Source organism: Zonotrichia albicollis, chromosome 11, assembly GCF_047830755.1.
Source record: "Zonotrichia albicollis isolate bZonAlb1 chromosome 11, bZonAlb1.hap1, whole genome shotgun sequence".
Taxonomy (NCBI): domain Eukaryota; kingdom Metazoa; phylum Chordata; class Aves; order Passeriformes; family Passerellidae; genus Zonotrichia; species Zonotrichia albicollis.
Window position 1 is genome coordinate 8,189,188 of NC_133829.1, and position 15,372 is coordinate 8,204,559.

General features: G+C 43.8%; 1 protein-coding gene across 6 annotated transcripts in view; it reads left to right on the plus strand.

The window, feature by feature from the left end:
- Positions 1-202: 202 nt before the first annotated feature.
- ZFAND6 (zinc finger AN1-type containing 6) overlaps positions 203-15,372 on the plus strand; it is a 36,382-nt gene continuing 21,212 nt past the window's right edge. Inside the window, exons 1-2 of one of the 6 annotated variants that reach the window (XM_005483422.4) lie at positions 203-372; positions 3,058-3,148. Coding sequence is in view for 1 of the 6 variants with exons in the window: in XM_005483420.4 (XP_005483477.2) it covers positions 7,255-7,256 (2 nt within the window). In the remaining 5 variants the exon portion in view is untranslated. Of the gene's footprint in view, positions 373-689; positions 834-1,399; positions 1,604-3,057; positions 3,149-7,050; positions 7,257-7,313; positions 7,575-15,372 lie in introns of those variants that run through there. The other 5 variants (XM_074549250.1, XM_005483421.3, XM_005483425.4 and 2 more) reach the window with 5 other exon arrangements.

Below are 15,372 nucleotides of genomic sequence, written 5' to 3' on the forward strand. Positions count from 1 at the left end.
ATCCACAGGTATTTTACAGCAAAATGAATTTATTTGTGGGGCAGGAGAGCGGCCGCCGCCGGCCCAGCAGCCGCTGCCCGCTCGCCCTCCCGCCGCCGCGTTCGCCTCAGGTCACCCCTGCGGGCGGGGGAGCCGCGGGGCGGGCGCTGTCCCTTTAAATAGCATTCCGTGGTTCACGTCGCCGCCGTCGCCGTGTAATAATTACTCGCGGGCCCTGGCGCCGCCTCCCGCTCCCCGCGGCCTCCCTGCCTGGTCTCCGCCAATCAGCGCCCGCCCGCGTCACTCCGAGGGCAACGAAACACGGAGAAAGGGGGAAAAAAAAAGTTTGGTGAGGAGCGAGCGGGGCCGGCGGGCGCGGCGGGCCCGGCGCAGGTGAGGGAGCGCGGCGGGGCCGGGGCGGCCGGGCCGGGGCTGCGGCGGCGGCTCCGCACCGCGACGGGGCGGGGGGAAGGCGGCCGCCCGCCCACCGGCCCCGGCGAGCGGCGGAGGGGCTGTGGGCAGGGTTCCCCCTTCGTGCCCCCGACCCCCGCACGCAGCGGGCGAGGGGCTGCGGGGCGGCGGCGGGCGCGGGGCCCGCTGCTCTTTCTCTGCCTTTTTTGGTGGTTCCGTCCTGCTCTCCCCACCCCCGTCGGCGGCTGCGTGCGCAGGAGCCATCCCGGGGCAGAGGTGTTTGTACTCGTGTCCTTGGGTGGAAGGGAGAGGCAGAGCCGGCCCTCGGCCAGCGCTGCGCCCGCCGGGCCCGGCCCCGCGCCCTCCGCACGGCCCGCGGGGTTCCGGCTGCCCTGGCCGCCCCTCGGTTCCCCCGGCCCGGAGCGGGCCCCGCTGCCCCTCGGGTGAGCCCGGTGCGGCGGCTTTGGCCGCTGTGGGGACGGGGTGCTCACAGGGAATCAGCCTGCGCTTTGTGTTGTACCGCTCTTCTAGTTGAACCAAGGGTTAATGTTTGCAAAGTCTGTCGTACTTTGGCGTTTTGCTTCATGAAAAGTTAGTGTTGTTGTTTTGGTGTTCGCCCAGGGAGCCCATGAGATTTAACCCAACTTGCCTCCTAGGCTTTGCCAAAAGCCTGGAATGATAGATAAAGGGTGTGAATATCCACTCGTGTTTCCACTGGATGTTAGGATTGGGTAACCTTAGAAAATAAAAAGGGCAGTTGCCTTACTGCTAATAACAACAGCAGCAACAACGAAATACAGAAGCTTCCACCGTATGTGCTGGTGTAATGTGGAGGCATTCAGCAAAACCTTGGTGGTTACTTCACCCCCTGCATGGCTTGACTGCAAGTGCACCGTTGTGTTCTGAAGTCCATTCCCGGGTGTTTGTCCAGGCTTGTCCTATAATAGGTGTCATTGCATAAGAGTTACAGGGAGCAAAGAGCGTGCCGAGCTTCTTTCACTCTTCTAAGGTTCTGTGCTCACATCTTAACTGTGCCAAACTCTGCACTGAATAGAGAAGGGCGCAGCTTGGTAAGCTGCCCTGTGAGCTTCAGCGAAAGAAAAAAAAAACTATTCTCTTCTTCCTCCTGCTTACAAGAAAACATTTTTGTCTTGTGTCATCTTAAATATTTTTTTGCACAGAGTGCTAATCCTCTTCTGAACTGTGGGTGATGGTAAGTCAACAATTGAGGAAGTAAATATGTCAATTCATGCCTTTGTCTCTTTCCTGTCTGTCCTGTAGCTTTTACAGTTTTACTCTTTGAATTTTATCTGATTTGTTTTTGTAGTTCTGAGGTACCTGTTCTTCACTATCAACAAACTTTTAGAACAAGAGGATTGGCTCTTTTTTGATCTGTGTTGTATTTTTCAGGCCAAAATAAATGTATAATGGGAGGATTTTTGTTTCTTATGGTACTGAATGACAAAGTCTCTGACATGTCAGTGGCATAATTCCTTGGGTTTGTTACTTTGCAGATAGAGAAGATGATATTCTTCACTAGTGGGAAAACTGTCTCCTGTATATATTCATAGAATAACTCTTAAAATATTTCTCTTAAAAACCTGTGAATCATGTTAAATTTATTTTAATCTGTTACTATTTAACTTCTTGACTAATCATGAATTTATGGCAAAAATTAACAGCATTGTATATGACATAGTATACTTACAGGAGTGTGCTTGAAGAATGTAAGTTTACATTTCAACTTCTTGTTACTGCGTGGTTTCAGATGGCACATTCAAAACCTTACACAAATAGCTTGAAAGAGATAGTGGCAAGTTATCAGAGGGAGAGTAACATTAACACAAACTACTGAAAAGTTGCTATGGTTACAGATAAAGGTAATCCCTGTTTCTGTGAAAGTGTGTCGTTTTGTAACAGCTATATTAATCAGTCTGATTTCTGAGAAAATTGGAAGTATACAAACTTCTGGCTCCATTTTCTTGGCAGTTAATTGCTATGCAGCTTTTTTTTTTTTTTAATACTGAATGGGCTGTGACTGGTATTCAAGATACATCATTTGACCTACAAAGATTATTATAGATTACGTATAAATGCACTTGGACCATGCTGAATTCAATGGAAACTGTAGTATGCTTATTTTTGCTCCACCCAAGAGATACCTGATATCAAGGAAGTGTCTTTTAAAATGTCTAGATCCTTTTTTCAAGGACTTTGGCTCAAGCAAGTGATGTGGCCCTGTGTCACCAGAGACCTTGGTTGTGCAGCTGTACAAGATAAAATTCTGTGTTCTGATTTAAAAAAAGAAAGAAAAAACATGCAACCAAATCACACAGCCCCCAAAAAACCCCAACAACCATCCCAAAGCAAACCCATATGGCAGCTGCTGAGAAGTTAAAACCTGTTAGGGATATCCAGCTTTGTAAGACCAGGAGGCCTCAGGGCAGGAACAAGTAATTCTGTTAAGGGCTTTTTGCTTATATAGAAAGAGTTGGGGTGTAACATGCTGGAACTTTAATAATATAGCAATATCTCAAAACTTTAAGCTTTGAGATAGCTGCTAAAACAATCCAGTGGGATGTGTCTGTCTGGTGTGTCTGTGCTGCTGTCCAGACAGCTCAGCAGAGCTCTCTGTATTTACCACATGCACCTCTTTGTTGTTTCCAGATCTGATTGTTGCAGTGCAGTAGTACGTCTGGGTTTGAAAGCAGCAAGAGGAATCTCAGAAGTTCAAGATTACTGAAATCTCATCAGTCTGGTATGTTGTTCTCTTCAAACTCCTGGAATAGCAAATAGAATTCTTTGTACGTGAGGGCCTCCTTAGTTCCAGCTAAGGATAAGTTTCCTGCTAGGTTTTAGGACCTTGGCTTTTCAGCAGCAATTTCATTCTTGGGAAGCAATGTGCTGCTAAGAACTATGAACTGTGTATTGTTGGGCTTCTGTAGAAGATTGTTTTTGGTAGTGGTGTTTGAAGCAGGACAATGAACCCAAGCTCTGGGGACCTTCAGTCAACATACACTCTGAACTTGTTTTCATCTTGCTTATCCAGCTTGGAAATTCCGGGTACTTTTGCAAACTTTCAAAAGTAAAACTAAAGTCAGGCTGGAAAGGAGCTACTGGTAGCAGACTTTGCAGACTGATGAATTGAAGAATGCATAATATGAAAAGGAATATTTGTTTCTTCACACAGGGATTTTTTCCCCACTACCTTTATGTAGACATGGCACTCATGAAATAATGGCGTTTTTTAGGTTTGATAAAAAATTTTATAATATTGTTTTAGAGTCACTTCTCAAATGCCAAAGTTCTGAAATTCCTATGCTAATGTACTTTTAAAATTGATATATTTTCAGAAATACACAGCAAGTTTGGGAACTATTGTTTATAAATAGGGTTACAGCATCTGAGGGTGTGAAAGGCATGGGAAGTTAGATATTACTTTGAAAGCTGTCTGTAGTAATAAGAAAAGCTAAAAGTCTAAACTATAATAATAAAAAATTAAAAATTCAGCATGCTGTAGTGCAGACAACATTGACAACCAGAGGGTAAAGTCCTTTTCTCCAATGCCAGTTCAGTCTGTGTATGCAACAGATCTGTTTCTTTGCTACTTATTAACATGTACAGAATCCAGGAGATGTGATGGATTCAGGACTGAAAACCAGGTGCAAAAGAGTGAAGAAAACTCTTGTGGTTCACACTGATCTGCTGGGGCCTGGATTGAGTAACAGTCTCTTCATCTAATCCCTGAACAGCCATCACATGTGGCTTTTGATCACTACTATTCTTGTCTCTGTTTGAACTGGTGACTTACAGATGGAGGGCTCTGTCCCTGATCTCTTGAGCTGTCAAGTCTCCCAAAGTTGCTGTCTTGTGTGTGTGTGAGATTACAGAACAAATGGCCTTTTAGCTGCTGCATGATTACTGTAGTCAAATGAGAGTCAGGTGCTCTCCTTGCTGTCCAAGTGCAAAGTTGGGTGGCAGCAAACTGATTTTTTTTTTTTAACACTGCTGTGAAAGCTTCCTTGCTTAGTGTTCTTGCAGCTGCTATCTGCTGTTTTCCTTTTTTCTGCTTTGCTACAGATATTTTAATAGTAGCAAAGGCTTAATTTGAGCCTGAACCTTAAAACTTGCCTGTGACATTTTTCCAGAATGTGTGTGTGTTTAGAGGGAAAATAGATGGCTTCTTGCAGAAACTGAAAATTAGGCTTTTTTTATCCAGCTTTACTGTTTCCTTCAGCATGGGATAATGACTTGAATAGCAATTTTTTAATGCATGGATTCCCAATATTTAGATTCAGATATGTTTACCTGTGAATTCTAGTCCAGTGACCTAAGGGTCAACCATGAATCTAGTTTGGATACTCCACAGGTGATGTGGGGATCTTCAATTGAAGAGGATAGCATATAACTCTAGGGGCTTTCTTATTGGGACAGTTATGGTGTGGGTGTGTTTGGGTTTTAAATGAGAAGGGGTAAGAAAATCTGGGAGGCCAGTGCTGAGTTTGCTTTGCCATCCCCTTCTGCTCTGGGTAAGCCAAACTCTTGCTCATCAGAGACTCGAGGCAGGTGGAAGGGGCTGATTAGCACCAGAGCTGGTTTCAGGAGCTGGCCAGACTGCAGCGTATGTGGGGGGAAGAGGTGGGGAGGAAAAGGGATGGAACATCTCCCCTGTAGTGATAAGAGCTGCTAGTTGCCTGTGTGACAGAAACATGAGCTCAAGTGTGGGATGTTTGATGATAAAAATTATTTTTCATTGCCATTACCAGGTGGTGAGACTGCTGTGGTAGCAAACAGAGCTGGAGACTTCTGGAATAGTATATTTTATTTGGGTTTTTTTCCCCTCTTCTTTTTAAAGTACCCCAGCAACAATGTTGACTGTAGGGTTGTCATGTCTTCAAGCACTTGGCAGTTTGGTTGATATTTGTGACTTGTGCTGCTGTTTCTATGGGCCTAAAGTTAATGTGCTCTGAATTGAAGCTTTCCAAGGTTGATTTCTGAGATACTTGAGGGACACTTCATTGGTCTGTTTTGTTTGTGTGAACTGTGTTCTTGGTTTTGATTGCTTAGATAAGGGTTGATCAAAAAAAGTGTCATGCACATATGAGTTATGTTCGGGGACCCCAGATCAGCTGCCAGCAGGGCACTGAATTCAGGTGCAAGGATTAAGGTCTGGTTCTTTCAGTTTACATTTTAGATATTGTGTGTAAGTTATGTGAATATTGCTAATTCTGTTCTCATAGTGTTTCATACATATCAACTTATAACCAATTGCTGCTTTTCAGTTGTACTTGGATTTTTGGCATGATAGATTGCTTTAAAATAGGTAACACAAAATGTGCAATTTCATCGTTTTAGCAGAGGTAAATGTCCCTCCTGAAGGTGTTTTTTATGCTCTCTTTGGTATATCACAGCTCAAGGGAGCACTTAGCTGTAAATATTTTCCTGATGCTGTGCAGTACTTGCAGTAAAGCAGTGTGCTGGACTGCCTTGGACTTCATTAATCTGTATTAGGGAAGTTAAAACTTCCCTGTTTTGTGGTAATGGTAGTGGGTGAAGGAAAGGCAGGCAGTTCCAGCACTGGGAAAGGTGACAAGAACCAGAAACAAGTTTTTCCTCTCTGCCTTCGCACAGGACAAAAACAACCCCAATGTGCTTGTGCTGACAAGTGCTTTATCTTCCTCTGGCTTAGTATTTTTAGATATTTTACACTAAACACGTGAAAATACTTTATGTAAGGCAGCCTTGCTATCCAGATAAGTCCTTGTGTAACTGTGATGATACTTGTGGGTGCAGGAGGGAACACTGACTGTGTTCTGCCTCTTCCCTGTTGCTTGTTAGGCTGGGGCAAGGTTCGTCTTGAACCAGGTGTCCTATCTGCACTTGTGAAATATTTGTTAAGCCTTGTTTTGGTTTTACTCATCTTTCCCCTGGATAGTTGTGTCTGCACAAAGGAACCACTTTTAATCAAAAAAGAACCACTTTTAATCTAAAACCTGACAGGTTTTTGTATAGTGCTGAGAGGAAGCTGTGCCGTGAGAAACGCTGCTGTCATAACGTGACCAGGATTTTGCAAATTTGTTCAGCCAAGTGAAGCCTGAATAAGCACAAAAAGTTTCTGGCAGAAGCCGTGGTACCTTGTGGGATGGAGACAGTCACTTCCTGCGGAGCTCCTGCTGACTCATGCTTTAAATGGGTGGAAGTCTTTGGAAGCAGCGACCCGATGTATTTTTAGCCAGGGTTACTAATTTATATCGTGTGCTCGGCCTCCCGGGGTAACTCCAGTCACCCTTAAAGCGCGGATGGGCTCCAAACCCACAGCTAATTTTATCCCAGAAGTGGAGCAGGCGGCAGTTGTGTAATTGCCGCGGGAGAAGCGTTCCCAGCCCGCTCGGGCGTTATGCTCTCTCCCAGCCCCGACCCCCCGTTCGGGAGCGAGGTGCCGGGATGGGTGGGAGCCCCGCGGGGCCCGGGGTCCGTCCCGGCCGTCAGTCCCGGGGTGCGCCCGCCCGCGGCTCGGGTTTGTCACAGCGGCAGCGGGGCACGGCCCCTTTAAGAGCGCGCGCCCGGGGTGCCCGAGCCCGCCCAGCCTAACCTGCTAGCGAGAAAAAGTTCTTTGCTTGACGGACAGCCCGTTCCGCCAATCAGCGGGCGCGGCCCGGCCGGCGGGGCGGGCCTCTGCCGGCTCGGCCAATAGGAGCGGGAGGGCGGGCCCCGTGCCCGCGGTAGGTTGCGCCGAAGTGCAGCTCCAAGTGAAGTTAATCTGGGGTGAAGCGAACAGAAAATTGTGGAGATCGTGTTGGTAGGAATTTTGCCCTTCTAATCGCGTCGTGTGGCGTCGTTCCGCCCTCCGGGGCAGCGGAGTTCATGTGCGTGGGGCTTTCCTTCGTCGTTCCGCTCTCTAATGATGGCAGGATATTAACATTTATGCAGGGAAGCAGAACAAAAGGGCTCTTTAGACAGGAAATAAGGTGCTGAGAGACTCAAACTTGACCGAGTTTCTTTTGTCATCTCTCGCCTTGCACCGGGTGTTCCGGCGTGGAAGAATCGAGCGGTTCCACATTATCTTATGGAGAAATGTTAATTCTAAAATAGCGAGGATAATGCTGCTGTTTTGGAGTTACACAATGTTACAGGAAGGGAGCTCGATTTTAACTCTAACTTCCCTGATTCTGATGAGATTGGAGGTAACTAATTATGACAGCTGCTGTGGGATTATTCAGTGATAGCATTTGCTCCAAGTCATTTGTCTTAAATTGTCCTTTGTTGTATCACTGAAGGCTGCTGTGCTGTTGTCTGTGTGTTTGTTCTTGATGAGAAGAACGTCTCGCAGGTCTTTAGCATTTAGAACAAAGATATGTAAAAACTATGTAAAACATGGCAATTTTTTCTTCAATTTTAATCAGTTTTGTAGGGTGTCTGCGTCTGATTACAAACACAGGCAGGAAAAATGAAGTGTTACTGCTCTGTTGTGCAGCTATTACCCTTCCAGCTAAGGTGGGGGGGGGAGAAGATTTTCTTTTTCCTTTGGAATTGGTCTGAATCTCTTTGGAAACCTGTATTGCCTAATGGTAGCAGGTGTTTTATTTGAGGGAAGATTATTTTCAGTTTCTGCACCAGTTATATATGGTATTTTTAGTGCCACTTTGTGCATCTGAAAGGGCTTCAGGAACAGGAAAAGTCTGAATTGGCATGGGATAGGGTGAGAGGGAGGAGAGCAGGAAGTGGCAAGGCAGGAAACAGGGGGTTCTAATGAGAATGAAGACTTTCTTTAATTGCCACCCTTTCTGTATTAGATGAGGCCACATACAGAACAAAGCTTTCAGATTGGGAAATCTATTTTCTTACTTCCCTGAATACTTCCTGTTTTTATAAAATCACTTGGGTTCATACACAGCTGCTTCTGGGAATTGGAAAGAAATACTCATGTCCCCAATACTTGTTGAGTCTAAGAAGTTTGATGGGTTTTGTGTGATTAGTCATGGTGATAGAAGAATGGATGTGAAAAATTGAGCAACAGTCTTTCAAATGACTGTGGAAAGCAATTGCTTAGACCTTTACTGAATGTAAACAAATGTTATTTTCAAAGTATACTTCATTCTTTCAGTTTTACATTGAAGCATTCTGCTTTCTCCCAAAATGCTGGGTATAGATTGCTTTTTTGTGTGTATATATATATATATATATATCAGTGTCTTGACACAGTGGTGTCTTGCCAAGGGCCAGTGGTTTATAGATCTGAATTATTAATTTGCTCCTGCTGTCTTTATCTATTTATGCCATTTTTAAATGCCCTGCATTGTATTTAAACCCTGAAAATACTATTTTAGAATGGGCAATGACTATATATGGTCTTTTAGCAGACAGCTGAGGTAAGTTCCTTGTACTGGGTTTAAGACCAGGATATATATATTAATACCTGTGTATTAATTTCTTTACTTCCTTGTGATACTAGGCCTAAGACTAAGTGGCTGGGTCAGGTGTATGAGGTGAGGGCAAGAAGAATATTTGTGTTAGCTGGAATTTCTCTAAACTGATGAATATGTATATTGGAATTGCTAAAACTAAAGCAAGCCAACTAAAGTATTTTTGTTCTATTAAATATTACATTTAGCCAAAAACTTGTTTCATTTAGAACCAGATAAAGCTGAATACATGAGGAACTTGGTTCCTGTTGCTTGATGCCTGAGCAGCCATGTTTCTGAGTCCCCTCTGGTCCCCAACTTAGGGAGGATGTATTATCTGGGACCAGTTTTGCTGATTTATTCAACACAGGAGTGAAATGCTCAACTCTCTCACCACATGTATACGGTTCTAATGCAGGCTGTTTGTAGAAAGCAAATCTGCCCTAAAGGATAAACATAGCACTTTGCTGGCACAGCTGTACAACTTCTGTATTCAGGCTACAGCAAATGTTTCTTGCCTGCATTCAAAGCCGTTGCTGGCAGGACCTGTGTTGTCCCTGCACAACCATTGGTTGTTCCAGCATTTCTTGTTCATAAAACCTTCTCCTGCACATGCTCCATCTGCACATCTTAAACACTGTGAATGTGTTGTGTGCTGTGGGATTTATGTGTCTGCTTCTGCTGCCAGCATGGAATATACATCTCTGATGTGAATAAGAGATTCTCAAAATCCACTGTAATGCTGTGTACAAAACACAGGATGAAATTTTATCTCCCCTCTTTGAGACAAAGGACATCTGTGCCCTCGAGTCCCCCAGCTGTTGGTGGCACTGCCCAGGGCGAGGTGGGTGGCCCAGCATCAGCTGGGATGGTGTCCCTGCTCTCTGTTCAGTGCTACTCGTGCAGTCTGTGTGCCTGGATGAGATGATCTCTGTAAAATATCCCCCAGCCTTATGGAGAGCTGCTGTCCACCCTGAACCAGGAATGTGGGCTCTGGGTCCCCCTCCTGTTGTGCCCTCTCTGCCACACGTGTGGCCTCCTGCATGCTCCCAGCAGAGTGGTTTCTGTGGGCACTGCAGGCACAGGCAGCTAGGCTGGCTCAAATTGTTCTGAACTCGTGGCTGGAGCCAGCCCAACTGGCTCTTTCCCCCTTCTCTTCCTCCCCATTTCCCAAGTGGTTTAGGGATCATTTCTGCTAATTGCCCTGTGCCCAAGGCAGAAGGGAGAGGGGACAAGAATAATGTCATCCTAGAGCCTGTCAGTGATGCCCAAACAGGGACACCTGCCCTCGCTTTTGCTGGGAGGGTTGGCCTCTAACTGGTTTTCTTGCAGTTTCTAGGAAAGGGCTGAGCTGAGGAGGTGTGATCAGCATGGGGCTGCTGTTGCAGGGCAGATTGGTGCCCAGGACCAGCCCTCTCCTGCAGATACTGGGGCTCCTCAGGAGATAGTTGTGTGTCCTCCTGTGCTGTGCAGCTCGCTCTGGGTGGGGCAGATCATCTGCCCAGTGATGTTTACACTGTAATAAGGTTTTGTGAAAATAAGCATTTAATTGCACATGACCTACAAAGGAATAAAAATAGTTGGGATCTGTTCTTGGTTTAAACTCCGCTCAACAGAGGCATGAAACATGTTTGGGATTTTTAAACCTGCTTTGTTTTTTCTGTTTTTTTTTTTTTTTTTTTACCTTTAGAAGTATCAGGAACATTGAGTCTTTCTTCCCTGTTCTTGTTGGATCTCTCAGATGTGTCATAAGCTTCAGCCCTTAATTGAAGGGGTGGGGTGGTATATTTTTAACAGATCCCTTCTTCCAAGTGTGTTTATAGGGCTTTTGAGCTAAACACAGATTAGCTAAAACAAAGCTTTGACATTGCAAAAACTGTTTCTCCTCGATCATGTTGGGGTTTTTTTCTCATTCTCCAATTGTTGAAAGAAGCTGAGGGTTTTTTCAATTTGAGAAGTTACTTTTTTGGCTATTAAATTATGCATCAAGAGATAAGTTGATCTAAATGGAGCAGAACATGGATCAGGTTAGGATTTAACTCAATTTAAGACAGTATTTTGAGTATTACTTAGACAAATGAACACACTCATTTGAGTATTTCCTAAAAATAGCTCCTTTCTAAGCAGCAGTTTTATTAAACCCACAGTTCTTCCTTTAGCTTAATGCCTCAGCAGTCTTGCAGGAGCTCAGACTGCCTCTGTGCTGAAGACCACCCCTGCTCAGCTGTTCTGCCCTGCCAGGATGTATTTGTGTCACAGCACTCTAACCTTCAGGATATGGTATTTGTCAGTCTGAAACAGAATAATCCTGTATCTGGAGAGCTGAACTATAAACAGTGTGGCTGGCTTGGCAGGCCTGGCAGCCACCCCAGCAGTTCAGCCAGCCCAGGGTTTAAGGCAGCACTGCACCAGTGTGTCCTGTAATTCATGATGCTAATGCATCTTTATCTGTGTGAAGAATTAGGGAGACAAATATCAACTTAATAGTCAAATTGGAATGGGAGCTTAAGAGAGGTGTTTGAGACGGAAGTGAGGTGTTTTGGGCTTGTTGAAAGAAACATTTTGCATTGCATGGGTTTTTTAAGCAAGGCCTGAAGTTTTCACCATTGGTTTGGACAATGCAGGAGTCTAGATGATTTTCATGTGTGTGCTGTGGAATATAATTGTGCTGATGAAAGCAAAATATTGCCTGACAAAGGCAGGTATTTTCCACTTAAGGTTTAAAATATGTTTGCAGCAAGAGAACCACTTATTCTTCAGGCAGAAATGTAGCACTCTGTACCTAAATTGGACATATTAATGCATTTTATACAGAATGCTATCTCTAATTTAGATTGCCAGAAGAAAACATTCAGAGAGTTGTTGATCATGCTGGTTTCAAGGATGGGGTGGCAGGGAAGATACAAGACTGCAAAGAAAGATAGATAAAATTGCTTGTCTACTACCCCCTGTATGAATTTTGGATGAATTCAGCATGTTTTTCCAAAATCAGATACAATCAAGTCCTTAATTGAATGCAATGTTGTCATGTACCAGAATTTTTCTGTGCAACAGGATGACTTTACATTGGGATCTGCATCATTATCAAGGTGGGGCAAAAGAGGTAGTTGTGAGTGTTAAACTGAAAGGTTTGGAGATGGCTCTCCTTGCCCAGCTCCTTCAGAATCAGGTAAGATGCTTATCAGGTAGCTTTAGTTGCTGATACCAGAGAGTTTTCTGAGTGAATTTCATCAGACTTCTCATGTTGGGTTTATGCTATCCAAATATCATGCTAGTATGACATGCTGTTGCATATTGGTGTCAAGTCCTTAAGTGATTTTGTAGGTATTAATTAGAATTAGTTATCAAATAAATATTGTACTTCAGGTAAAAGGTGACAAGAAAAGTATTTATTGTTTTATGGTGCCAAGATATTTGATTACTAACGTGCAAAGAAGGATAAGAAAATTGTGGCAACATGGAAGGACTTTGCTGAAATGCTTTTTAGGGCAGAGACTTCAGAATGGCTCAGCAGAATTGCTTTGAGTACCAACATATTTTCATGGGGTTTGTTTAAAGTATCCTTGGAGAGGAGGAAGGCAGCATTAGTAACAATAGGTCAAGGTAAGTGTATTACTATTAGTTACATAACAAACAAATTATCAGTTGTGTGTGACAAACCATGCAGGGGCTAAGACTAGTGCTGACATAAAGGAGTGTTTGATTTGTAGAATGGTCTGGCAGCTGGGAATGTCTTTTTTGCCTTCTTAATAAATCCAGTCCAACATGGTGCTTTGAGTGAATTTCAAAGTGATTTTAAACTTCTGTGCATAGCAATGGAGTAATTGCTTTAATTTTTTTCTTCCAGTATAACAACAAAAAAAAAATGTCATTTCACACTCTGATCGCTTGGTTGATTTTGTTGCCTTCCTGCATTTGCTTTTCTCTTACTTGGAGTCTTTGAAACTTTTGGCTCTTGCCTCTGGTCTCTTTCTGCAGGAATTAGCTTGTTATTCTGCAAAGTCATAATGTGACTGTGACCCATGGTCTTAAGTTTATACCTAGTCATTCTGTATATAAATAAATCCCTGATTAGTTGCTACCTACTTATCCTCCTATCTTCAACCTCAGATCCCACACTGCACAATCAGAATGCTTGGAACTTTAGTCTTCTCTGAGTAATACCTCTGTCCTTGCTGCAGCTCTGACACCTTAATTTCTTGCACTGTCAAGGCATGAAATGAAGAGTTTTTTGAAACTTTTTTGTATGGCCTGAAAGCTCAGCCTGGTGAACTGAAACAGGGTGGCATATGCTGTGTAAAGTGTGCAGTGCAGTGTTGCTGGGTTTCCTTGAGCACCATCAAGTTTTACAATGGGACAGTTGGTTTTTGAAATGCAGGTTAATGGTTAAAATTAATGGGGTTTTTTTAATGTAAGGAATACAAATATTCTTCCACAGTTGTGTGGGGATTGTTGCCCTCACAAAAAGGGTGTGAGACAGAAGGGATTTCTGGGAGGCACTGTGAGGACTCTGGGCTTCTCTCCAAGCCGTAGCGAGGGCGCTGCTGTTGTGGAATCGGCGTAGCTGAACCTGCTGTGCCTGCGACTGCATCCTTAGGCTCAGGCTAAAGGGCCTTGTTCTTGCTGATAACCCTCCTGTTTCTGACCCAGTACCATAATAAAAAGGAAAATACGTTGTTCTTTTTTCCATTGTTTCCTGATAATAGCCCTGTTGCCCATAGTTTGTGAATGGTAGGGAATGAGCATCATGATAGAAAGCCACGTGTTGTTGACAGTTGAAGCTCAATATCCTGTGAGCAGATTTTTTTTCTCTCCCCATTTTTATCCATTCTGAAGTGACACTGGCTTTAAGTGACACTTGGTGATCTGGCCTGCATTTTTCTGTGTTTGTGTACTTTTCCTTTATATTGTGAACTTTTCTTTCTTTAGAAAGTGCTGTTACTTTGCCATGTGTCAATCTGTTCTCTGGCAGAACACAATCACTATGGCAAGAGGATAAAAAGATAAATCGGATCTACTTAAGGAGTTATTGTTCAAAATGCTTCTAAAAATGTAAGTTTCTGTTTATGTGGCTTGAGGAAAAAGGGAAAATCCCAGGGCACTACTTAACAGCTTGGCCTTTTTGATTACAAGTCCCTCCTGTAAAGCCATTTGTGGCTTTATTTTTCCATGTAGAATTGTAGAAAAAAAACTCTGTACAAAGGTAGCACAATAATAAGTGGGGAGACAGTGGCACCCAGCCATGCTATTTTTAGGTGATTGTGTTCTTAACTTGCTGATCTAAGTGTTCTGGACAGTGAGTGGGGGAGACATTGTACTAGAAATGTGTGCTCACATAGCGGAATCTTGTCTGGAAGCAGAATGAATAGCAGACTTGGTTATCAGGAGGGCAGTTCAGAGAGTTGTAGCTGGAGTATTTTGTAGGTAAAAACGATGCCCTAGTGATTAAAGCACAGTGTTTGCAATGCAGACTCTTACTCGAGAGCTGTCAGCTCTGGCTTTCAACTCAGTTGAGAAACTGAAATATGTGCAGTCTGTTCTGTATGGGCTTAGGGAAGAAGTGTAAGAAACTATTTTCTGTTCCATGATGGCAGTGGGGGAAGAAATGCCAGTTGTCCTCAATCAAGTTGCTTCCAGTATTTTTTTAAGCTTTTCTTAAGCAGTGACCTCTCCATCTGAGCCAGTGGTGTACTTCTGGAAACCTTCAGAATGGAGAGTGTCTCATTGCAAATTTCTGATAATTCCCTAGCCCCTTATCTGTTAACTTGACACTTAGATAGTTAGAGCTGACACAAGGCAACTCTCAACTAATTCACACTGACCTCCCAGTGATGTGGGCCTTTTTCCTTGTCTCAAGCTCTAAGAGAGGCCATGCCTTAAATTTTAGTTCTGCTACTGACTTGGTAGGTTCACCTTCCTTCTGCAGTGCCCTGTTAACTTTGACTCCTCTGGCACAGACCTACAACCATAAACCAGATAGAAGAGCCAATGCAAGATTTTGAAGAACGAAGTCTTCAGGGTAGATCAGTTCCTGTCCCAGCAAAGCTGTCACAGAGGTATCTAAAGCCCCAAATTACCTGTTTCATGAAACCATTGCTTTAGTTGCATATTAATAGATATACTGAATGCATGTTTTAGGTTGCACTTGGATGTTTACAGGTTCCATTGTTTCAGGGAGTGTGAAGTGACAGCTGAGAGGAAGCTAAGGAAAGATGCAAAACTTCAGAGTGTGACCAGTTGGTATATTCCTATCTTCAGTGAAACTTGACAGTATATTAAAGTGATGGATAAATACCAGTTGTCCAACATAACAGCTGCTGATCACCTGTGAAGTATTTTCCTATGCTTTGTGCAGGGTGATAAGTTTTAGTATGTAATTTGTTTGGGATTGTGTAAGCTGGCTTCCCCAGTGATTGAAATAATAATTAAGGGATAAAAAAAGCAGCAAACACCCCTCTCTTTCCAGAATAGCATTGAGGTTAAAACAAAGTAATACCTTGGAGTCCCTTGACTAAATTTAAGTGTATTGAAAGAGATGAGGAATGCAGCTTTGCCACAGGGAATGCTGTACTTACACCTC